Source organism: Enoplosus armatus, chromosome 2 (assembly GCF_043641665.1).
Source record: "Enoplosus armatus isolate fEnoArm2 chromosome 2, fEnoArm2.hap1, whole genome shotgun sequence".
NCBI classification, from domain to species: Eukaryota; Metazoa; Chordata; class Actinopteri; order Centrarchiformes; family Enoplosidae; genus Enoplosus; species Enoplosus armatus.
Window position 1 is genome coordinate 24,218,564 of NC_092181.1, and position 11,494 is coordinate 24,230,057.

The window sequence follows — 11,494 nt, forward strand, 5'->3', positions numbered from 1 at the left end:
ATAGACTTATTTGGAATTTGGGAAGGGTAACGCTGTGTAAAACGTACCATCAACACCAATCACAGAGAGCATATGACAGTCCATTGTATTTAAGTGTTTTACAACTTACAGCAAACAGAAGTTGTGACATAAGTTCAAAATCATGTTTAAAAGGAATCATCATTAGATAAGGAAAAGTCTAGTAAGTTTCAAAGCTGATAAAATGGTCCGAGGGGGGCTCTGTTTGAGTTAAATTTGCAGGATTGGGCTGGATATCAAATCTCAATATTGTGTGTTGCTATCAACTGAAATGTGTTTCTCAAAATCGCATATTGAAGAAGATATTGTGGCTATGAAACTAAGCTACCACGTTGGAACTAGTGTCAAAACACACCAAAGTGGTACTGATAAGCATTACCTTGATAATGAGGGGCACCATTTTCTTGCAGATTTTGCCTTTTTAAAGCATTAAAATCTTGTTTCTTTTTCTGAAATATAGTAAATTGTTGAATTGTGTTGCTGTTTTAGCTGAATTATATTTGCTATCATGTGATTATGTGAGTCTCTTGTCTGTGTAGCTTTAATGGAGAACGGGAGGAGACTATTGAAACTCATCTTTATCTGCATCATGGGAGCAGCAATCCTCCTCATCTATCTCAACAGCTTGGATACGCCAGGTTATAGAAGAGCATCATCATCATCAGCAGATCCTGGGCCGTATCATGTGGCCTATCCACGAAACTACAAATTCATCATGGAGGACACACCGACGTGTAACAGCACGACTCCTTTCCTGGTCCTGATGGTTCCGGTTGCACCCAGTGACGTGGCAGCTCGGGACGCCATCCGGAAGACATGGGGAAATGAGAAACTGGTTCTGGGTCAGCTGGTTGAGACTCTCTTCATACTGGGCCTTCCTGGAGGAGCTGATGCTGAGCAGCAGCAGGAGAAGCTGAAACAGGAGAACCTGCAGCATCATGACCTGATCCAGAGCAACTTCCAAGACAGCTACCGCAATCTAACCATCAAGACTATGATGATGTTGGAGTGGCTGGCTGCGCACTGTGTCCAGACTTCCTATGTCATAAAGATAGACTCGGATATGTTACTCCATGTCCAGAATTTGGTTAAACTGTTGCTGGATCCCTCCACGGCCAAACAAAACTACATGACAGGTTTGGTGTGGTGGCACAGCCCGGTTTTAAGAAACCCCTTCAACAAGTTCTACATGCCGAGAGACGTGATTGCTGAGGCAGAGTACCCCCCTTATCCTTTGGGCATGTCCTACGTCATGTCCCTGGACCTGCCTGGGAAGATCCTGGGAGTCTCTCCACAGATTAAACCTGTCTACATTGAAGACGTCTACCTGGGTCTGTGCCTAACACATCTGGGCATTTCCCCAACCGACCCTCTTGAAAATACAATGTTCATTGTCGACCCCAGGCATCCTTTGAGCGACTGCAGCCTTACAAAAGTGATCGCCGTGACAACAACAAGCATCCCACAGATGACGGGATACTGGGAGAGGAGCAGACAGCCAGAAGCTAAATGCTGATCTTCATCTGGTTGACTGAATTTAGACTTTTTGGTGGTGGGGTGACCCTTTAATTTATATTTGCATCATGGAAGTGATACTGTGGCAACCTGAGTCTGACAAATCTTTAAAATTAATTAAAATGGAGCATATTTTTTATGTGTTTACAGACAACATGGAAGCACCTTGCTTTTTGGATTGACAGAAAAATGTCAAAAGACAAAACAGGTTTAAGGATTAACCACCTTCTTGGCTAGCTGAGCCATGAAGACTCTATGAGCTGTATCAGCTCTCACAGAGATAAGAACATCTGCTGGATTCTGAAGATAAAAATAAACATAATGACTGAAATGAATATATGTCTTGTATAATGCTTTGTTTTGACTTGGTATTGCCTATACCTTAATGACTGAGATGAGTCCAGACATGCAGATAACAGGTAAAGATGATCCCAAATCCTCACTCCTCTTATAAAACAAACAACTCATCTTACTTCATACAACTTGTGGCACGTGTGTCAGCTTGGATTTGAAAGTGTTGTGGCACCTTTTCGTGATAGCTTCTCTCTGATCTGCTGTGGCTTCGATTGTACATAATTCAAAACTGGATTACCAACTGGGGCCACAGAACCAGGACCTCAGACCCTCATAGGGCTGGAAGGCTCCAGGTTCACTAATTACTAACCAATGCATACACAATTCTTAGGGTTAATACCTGTATCTTCATCTTTAAAGTCAATGCATCTTAAGTTGCCAAGACATTTAACATTCTTAGCGGAGGTCAAAGTGAACAACCATGACACCAGATCACAGAATAGGTTCACTTCAAAAGTTCCTCATACCTACACTGAACTGGGGAAGGCTGGTTTCCAGTGCTATGCCCTTCACTACTGGGACACACTGCAAAACAAACGGATCAGAGACATTGATTCCTCTTTAAAGTTGTACTTGTTAATATTGTTAATAATTTATTTGTGAGTATTTAAGTGTACGTGTGTGGGTGATGATTGTCTTGTTGTGATGTTGTATACATGTATTTGTTCTCATGTCTCATAAAATAGTTTCTTATGTCAACAAGACTTTCAGATTAGATGAAGCTCGACTAAATGAACGTGAAAGAGCTCTAATTATATTTTTCTCTAATACTTGTTGTACTATTATTGTAATCTTAAACTACACTGGCTGTACAAAGTGTCAAGTATAAGCAAACTGTGTTCCTTGACTTGCACTAAAGAGTTGTTTACTTAAAAACATGTTTTGATATGCCAAATTCCATATTCCTCAGTGTTTCAAATATATTTCCTCAAGGATTCAATCATGGTGTCCTTGCAAAAGTAAACTGTGTTTTGGGGACAGAATTCTACAAAATATACTGTCATACCTTGTTATCTGTTCAAGCTACATGCTACTTCACTTAAAGAGTTGAATGTGTAATATGATGGACATTCAAAAATCTGTGGTTTGTTATGTATTGGAAACTTCATGTTACTATATATAAACTGTTTTGTACTAGACACACTGCACTGGAATGAAATTCCTCCTGCGTCCTCTTTACTCAGCGGCTGAATGGAAGCCTCTGTACAGTTGTAGTTGGCCCTCCCTCCAGAAGAGGGCAGGCTAACATCAGATACTGGATCAAATTCTCAGGATTTCTCAGGGAAAGTTGGCATTCATGTGTAGGAGTTTCCCTTCTAAAATAATATATCCATACACTTTTAAAAAGATGTTTAGGATTTAGATCCTGTATGAATAATGTGTAAATCCATACTGACGCAGATGTAATAACACCTTTACTGTACTGTATTCTGCTTTATGAATGAGAATGAGAACGTCAGCTGAGGATCTTCCAAAATTGAGTATTGCTTTAGAAAAAGCCCTTCTCATGACTATTTCTTGATAAGAGCAAGTACTACAAAGATTATTTTCTGTGATCTGTGCTCATATATCTGTATAGCACTTTCAGTTTCCCATCATAGTCTGATTTAGCATAGATCAGCAGAGGCAAAATAGGGAAATAGGGTACCATACAGTGCTGCGGAGTGTCTCTAAAGAGAGCGCATTGTGCTGTGACGTGACCTCTGCCATGAACTAGGCATGCTGCTGGCCATGGTGAAAATGAGGAATGCTGACTTAACTTGTGTGTCACTGCAAACATCTCTGTGCACGTGAAAAGGAAAAACAAATACTTATACGGCGATACTGTCAGTGCAATACATATATAGTCATACAAGTGCAATACATCCTTATATATAGACATACATATACATTGCTGTTGTATATATATATACAGTATATTTTTTATTTTTCACTTAAATATTGTAAATGTGTATATTTTTATTTTCTATTTCTTCTTTTTATATTTTGTACATACTTTTATTTCTAAATTTATGCTGCTTTCTATTCTCTCCTCACCTTTAAGTTAAGAGAAGAGGACAGTGACCTCACCTTGGCTCACTGTCGCTTCCTCTCCCATGTGTTCTCATTCATCTCCAGCTGTCTATGATCTGTTCTCCCTCTGTCAGATAAGGGAGGATCCCTGAAGTCAAAGGCCCTGCTCTCTCTTTTTCCTGTTGGCTGCAGCCTGCATAAATCACACAGATGCTGAAAACCCAAACCCCGGATCCACACATAATTCATTGTTTTGCTGCCATCTAACGTCATAGATCCTCCTCAGCGGTTGGCATCACGGCATAAATTGCTGTTGCTGCTGTCCTCTGTGCAAGAAGTACAGTTTTACACCTGGCAAATAAATAATGTGTGAATCCTGTTAATGATGTTGCACAGTGTGTATTTCATGTTTGGAGTTTAGGACCTTGTTTTAGCACAATTGTTGTCAGGCACTTATGACTGAGCCACCAGGTCAGCACATTACATATATACACATATATATATTTCCTCCTCTACTTCCTGTCTGTGCCCACCAGACAGTTTGTTTAGGTGTGTGTCTGCTGCCTCTCTGTTACCAGACCCATTTATTGTCTCACTATTTCAGGCATAAACACTGAACTCTCACAGAGATTGCACAGATGCTGCCATTTGTACGCACACACACACACACACACACACACACACACACACACACACACACACACACACTACAGAGGAAATTGCTCATCATCTTCTCTTCCTTTGATGCTCTCAGACGGGATTGACTTGATGGATTCCTGTATTATTTATTATATGTAATGTCTGTGTGTAGCAGGTTGGGGGTGGGATATTATTCATGTTCCTTTCCTTATCTTTAAACAAAAGGCTTTTCTCACTGATTTAGTGCAGGAGGTTGGAAAGTTGGTATTAAAGGTCTGAGACAGAAGTTAATGAGAACCAGAAAGACACCAGAAAGCAAGATGACGATGATAAGAAATTGTTTTTGAGATGTTATTAAGATAAGTGGTTGGATGGCGGTACGGGAAAGCAGGTATATGTTCTTGCATCATTATCAAGGCCTTCATTCATTTACAATACAACACATGTACAGAAACTATACCATCCACCCCCCAATATTCTCTAGTTTTACTCGCAGACCAGGTGTCGCTGTAATGTAACCCGCCCCCTGCAGACCGGCTGTCCTCTCTGTCACCCTGAGAAAACAGAGAGCACTGCAGGGTCATAAACTTCAGCTGGTCCTGTTTTGGCCACAGACACACACACACACACACACACACACCACCACCTCAAACATCTATCCCTATATGTATCCTGAAGACTGGAATAGCGGCCTTCAACTACAGCAACGACCAAAACAACGCAGGTTTCTATGTGAACTGAACCCTAGAACAGCTTTACTGATGAGTACACCTTCATGAAGATTTATCATAAATACATTGTAGCTGCAAAGCACATTTGTATCTTTAAAGCTATGTTTACATCGCAGAGTCACTCGCAGTGATGAACCCAATGAGAATTATCACCGACTCTGCAGTTCCCTCAGCTCTGTGGAGCTTTTTAGCATCTTTCTTTGGTTCAGTCTCACCGCCCTCATCAACCTTGTTCCAATCCCAGCAGGCAGCTGTTTCCAGTGAAAAGCTCTGATAAACCCACTTTACAGCACCAAACGACAGGCAGACAAAATTAGCAACTAGCTAACATAGCTAACATAGTGGAGCAGTTATTTCCCTCAGGAGTTCCTGGTGGTTGTACTTTGTAGGTTGTCATTAAGTCACTGTTGTGTTTACAGTTTCTGCTTTAAATGATTGATTTAACATAATTCAAAAGTAATTGAAACCATTATCTTTTATGACTTAAAATGAAGCTTGTCACCCGGTAGAGTAGGTACCACATTTGTGCCCTTTAATGGCCAACCATTGATCAGTCAATAGACCAAAAGACGGACGGACGCACCTTCCAGGATCAAACCAGTCACACTGGTCTACTGTAAATGCCAAGTGAGACAAACCACTAGCCTGCTGACTGTCTAATGACATTAGTCCATTGAATATGAAGCCTGTTGGGTTTGTTTTTTCAGTAGCAGTTCGGTCTGTTTGTTGCATATGAAATGAGCTCTTGAGGGGTTGTAAAGTAGAATCTGGACCTGGATGTCAATGACCAAGATTAAAATTTATACTAAAATTGTTTTATTTATTATTCCAATATTGAAGTGTGGCTCACCAACGTCAAAACAAAAAGACATTAACAATGAGAGGAAATCTATGTTAACTTAGAAATGAGTCAGTGTGGCATTATGAAGTATTTGCTGCTATTAATGTCTAATTTAGTGAAAACATCAGACTTAACCAACACATGTCCTTAACGTCTACCAGTGTTGTTCTCTCTCTGTCACACACACACACACACACACACACACACACACACACACTCATGAACAAACCATGAATGTGAAAGTAAGCCAGACTCGGTGGTGATTTAAGTGTAGCAGACAGTGGAAGGGTAGAGGCCAAGCTCTGGGTCTCATACTATCTCTCTCCATTCACCAGCCCATAAATAATCCCACAGCCTCACAGTGACACGAGGGAAGCTGCAGTCTGAGATGAAGGACGGAGGGAGAGAGGGGGAAAGGACGTGGTGTCATTTGATGAACAGAGAGAGAAAGAGCAAGAGTGCAGAGAGATGAGAGAAGGAAGACAGGTGTGGGAAAAGGGAGGGATACCGACGTCCTGCTGGTTCCAGTTCTGGGTCAAATACTGTTCCTGTTGGAAACAGTTTGAGCAGTTTGCACGTTCTCTTCTTACTTCACTTTTACTTTCAGGTCTTGATAGTTAAAAATCTTTACATCTGTGATTATAAAGCCGTGACTGTCAGTGGTGGAATTCAGTACATTTACTCAAGCACTGTACTTAAGTACAAGCTTGAGGTACCCGAGTACTTTCTTTTCATGTCACTTTCTACCTCGACTCCACTACATTTCGGGGGGGAAATATTGCCATTTTCACTCCACTGCATTTATTTGACAGCTTTAGTTGTTAGTTGTTTAGTTTTTGCACACAAAACATATGTAGAGTTTATAAAATATAATCAATTAATAGACAGAAAACTAATTGGCAACTATTTTGATAATTGGTAATGTCATTTTTTATGTAAAAACATTTCATGGTTGTAGCTTCACAAATGTGAGGATTTGCTGCTTTTCCTTTTAATTATTTACGTCTTTTTACCATTTATTTTTAATACATTTGTGGTTTGGACTGTTGCACAAAACAAACAAAATATTGTGAAAGTGTCACTTTGGGCTCTGGGAAATTGTGACAGCTTGTACAATTTGTACAAAACAAACAATCAATCGATTAATGGAGAAATAATCAGCAGATGAATCCATGATGAAAATAATCATTAGTTGCCATCCTGAACAAAATAGTTCAACATTAGCTCCACCTCAACCAGCTACAACAGTAAAATCCTGCTTTTATATTAATTCATGAGTAATAATAATCTAATGATGTATGATATATAATAGTATAACAGTCACAGGGGCAATTTGTCTGCATTAAGTACTTTTACTTTTCATACTTAATACTGAAGTAAAGGATCTGAATACGTCGTACACCACTGGTGACTATGATTATTTTCACTATCGACTAATTTGATGCTCCACTGTCCATGAATCCAACAAGAAGAAGTCATAAAATGTGTCTGTAGGTGCATTAGATAGTTGCAGCATGGATCTTTTTCAACCTTCCTTGATCCAAAAATAGTCACCCATGCTGTTGACATCTATGCACATTGCTGTTTTTCTTCTCTTTACATTTTCTCAAATTCCTCTTAACCACAAGGACCCCTGCCACTCAGGTTCTCACGATCCCTGTTAGAGAGTCACTCTGTGGACTGTGAGAACCACCAGCGGCCACGGCTGCCGGAGGCCTCATGCTGTTGTCCATCCCCTCGACGCACCCACACAGGCACAAACAAAAACACACACAAACATGTCACAAGTCGACGTATGTTGTATATACACAGAATCAAACAAGCGTACATAATAGCACACGTGGCCTCTTCCTCCAGCTTTCTCTCAGACGTCTTCTCTCTCTCTCTTCAAACAAACACAGCTGCTGAGGCTGCTCTGCTACAGATGCTAAAAAATGCTAATGTATGAGGCCTGAAAGTGCTTTGTGGTCATCATAGCAATTATCACACACGTGACGTACGTAATCAGAATTATTTTTGACAGTGTGTCGTTATCAAGTAGTTTCAGGAGTGGTGATGCTCACTAATAACAGCTGTGTCTTTTAATAGCACTTTTAAAAGCACTGCCAATTAGCAGTAGCATTACCAGTAAATGTAGTGGTAGTAGTAGCTAGTAGCAGCAATAAGTAGTCTTTACTGTAGCAACAGCAGTAGAAAATAAATTGTGTTAGTAGCAGTGAGAGTAACAGCCGCACTTGTGGCAGTAAAGGTGGATTTCTGCTTGTGCTTGTGCAGAGTGGGAATTGATTCATAGTTGATGTTTATATTCTTTTATTCACTTTGTGATACACGGCGACCATGGGAAGGTCTGTCTGGTCTACTGCCATGCAATCAAGAACAGGGTCTTTGTGGGCTGAGGGTTCGCTGTGGAAATGGTGTCACTGAAAAGAAACATCTCCACCCCTTTACATGGTGTCTCCACGGGTGCTGTACCTCAATGTGCAGTTAACACTTTTTATGGGAGTCCTCGTCAGCTTCATCATAGATACGGCAGCTACAGTTATAAATGCGGCTCTTGTGCTGTACTTTTATTTTGATGTCTGGATCTTTGCTTTACAACATCTGAAACAATGAAGATTGGTTTCTCACACCCGAAATTGTATTTTTTAATGAGCTTTATGAGCAGTTTATATAGTGAGGTCACTGTATAGGTGCAAGGCTTTTAAAGTCAATGCATCTCACAAGCAATGCTGCACTAATGCCTGCATTCTGACTCCAAGCCAGATTTATTCAATTCCATTTTCATTTTTTGTAACCACTCTTTGAGCGCTTGTTGTTGAGAAACACATCTGTTTTTTAATAGTCGTCTTGGTTTTACAACCAGTAGACAAATAAAAGGAAACATCCGAATAAAAGAGTGGAGACACATAATAAATGTAGAGACTTCCACACAGGACACAAGGAGTCACTGAGTGGTTTGGTGAGTATGAAAATGATGTGTGGACCCAGTTGAACACCTGTGGGGGACCTTGGAGTGAAACAGCGCTCCACCCCTCCATCATCTAAACATCAAATGAATGAAGGAGTTCCTGCCCTCTTGGAGAATCTACGTCACAGTCCATTAAAGCTACTGTGGCTCCTTGTGGCGACCCAACACCTTACTAGGACACTTGATGTTAGATTTTTCTTTAATTTGTCACCCACCTATAATTAGAATGTACTGCACTGTTTGTAATGTACTGTTTAAGATAACTGTTGCCATATGGGTGTGATCTGAGATCTTGCCTCGATCCAAATTATTATAATTGTTCAATAACAATGACGGTTTGGAGCTGGTGGGCAGGCTTTATTATTGACTCAACAATTATTCTAATAATAATGCTAACAATGTGAACAACGCTCCCTCTACTGTCTTTGCGACATTATTTCTGCCTGTAACTTCAGTGTTTCTGCCACTGCAGTTTCGTCACAGCTTTTGTTACTTTTGCGATGGCGTCCATCCTCACAAAACGTCTCACCACAGCTCATTAGCGGTGCTGATGACTCTGAGTAGAAACTGCTGTGAGAAACGTCATTAACATCTGTTTGTGGTCCGCGCCGCGAGGTTGAAGGCCATGTGAAAACAAAACAACAACACTGACGAGGCTAACAACTGCAGAGTCTGGAGCATGGACCAAGCATGGGTTCCCATGTCTGTGTCATCCCCCTCCCTCCTCCCTCCCCCACCTACCTCTCCCCTGTTGTTTTTCTTCCTCCCTTCTTCCCACTCAGTGTGCATCATTAAATCTCACCTTTTCTTCATCTTTACCTTGTTTCCTCTCACTTTCTCTCAGTTTTTCTCTGCCTTCTTCTTCGCTTTCTGTCTTGTTCCCTCTCTCCCTTTGCTTCGCCACATGCCTCCCCATTTCTATCACCCTCTGTCCTTGTTTCTATCATCTCTTCTCCCTCCCGTCCTCACTCCCTCTCCCTTTTCTTCTCTCTCTCAGTCAGAGATAAGAAGAGGGATACCGGCCTCCACATCAGCAAGCATCTTATCCACATGTTGAGCGAGACACTGAACCTCAGCTGCCAGGCAAATGATATATGTTCATATTGTATCAGATAAAAGGGCTCTATAAATGCATTCCGTTTTGATTTTCATAACCGAAATAATAAAAATTGATAATAATAACATAATAATAAATGTGAAAGTACGTAAAAGTGTATTCTAATATCATCATGAGTATGTCTAAGATAGATTAAATGTACTGACTGCTTTGCAATGACCTGAAATACCACTCAGGCAATAGTACTGGAGAACTGCCACTCCCATACTGCATACACACACACACGCGCACACACACGCACACACACACACACACACACACACACACACACACACACACACACACACCCTGTCTGTGCCCTCTCTGGCCTGGTGTGTGTGTGTGTGTGTGTGTTTTCCTGCATGGTCATGTGTGTGTGTGTGTGTCAGGGTACAGGTGGCAACTTCATCATCAACGGAGAAAAGTTCTATTAATATATCAGAGTCTGAGAGGAGCACCAACACACACACACACACACACACACACACACACACACACACACACACACACACACACACACTCACAGATATGGAGAAAAAGAAAGAGAACTGTAACATTATAATAAGACCTTATAATAAGACCTCCAGCATTAAAGGCAGATAGAGGCAGACACAAAGAGCAGTGAAAAGACAGAGAAAGTGGAATAAAAGACGACATGGCCGCCGTCTTCATCTTCCTTTAGTGCTCCTGGCTCAGGACCAAACAGCGAGTCTGACTGCCTCCCCAGGGGAGAGTAACTCCAGGCTTGAATTCCTTTGTGTTATTTCATGTTTTCCTCTCCGCCACAGCAATTTCTACCCAAAACACGGTCTGTGTACCAGCCCTCATTAAAGGAACAATGCTGTAAAACACACTGTGTAGGCAGCGATATGCAGTATACAAGTGAAGACAGGCTTGCATGGACACACGTAAACACATACAAGCATGCACCCTGAAGTATACAAGCTTACACAAAGGTTAACTCTTCCTCTGCTTTATCCCTCTTTGTTTTCCTGTCTTATTTACATTCCTGTAAAACAACAAGTGGAGGGGTTTGGGAGTTTGGGAGGGACTGAAGGAGAAAAGCGAAGGTCTTACATAGACAGAAGTCATTTCCGCTGTGCTGGGGAGGTCTGTGAAGGGTCAAACCTTCCCCAGCCCCGGCTGTGTGAATCACATAAACACTCAGACTGAAACACTCCCACTTCGTGCCCGACTACAGCCCTCCTCTGGTGCTCACTCTGCGGGAGTCACACTCTTTCACACACCACTTTGCACTGTACAATTAATGTTTTGGCATGGAAATGTTGTTTTCCTGCCATACTTCAACATTTCTGGTC

At 41.3% G+C, this 11,494-nt stretch overlaps 1 protein-coding gene across 1 annotated transcript; it reads left to right on the top strand.

Annotated features, from left to right (window-relative positions):
- The first annotated feature begins 562 nt into the window (after positions 1-562).
- On the top strand, positions 563-1,960 carry LOC139299043 (beta-1,3-galactosyltransferase 2-like). The gene has a single exon (XM_070921921.1). The coding sequence runs from the start codon at positions 563-565 to the stop codon at positions 1,532-1,534; it is 972 nt and encodes a 323-aa protein (XP_070778022.1). The 3' UTR covers positions 1,535-1,960.
- Positions 1,961-11,494: the final 9,534 nt, after the last annotated feature.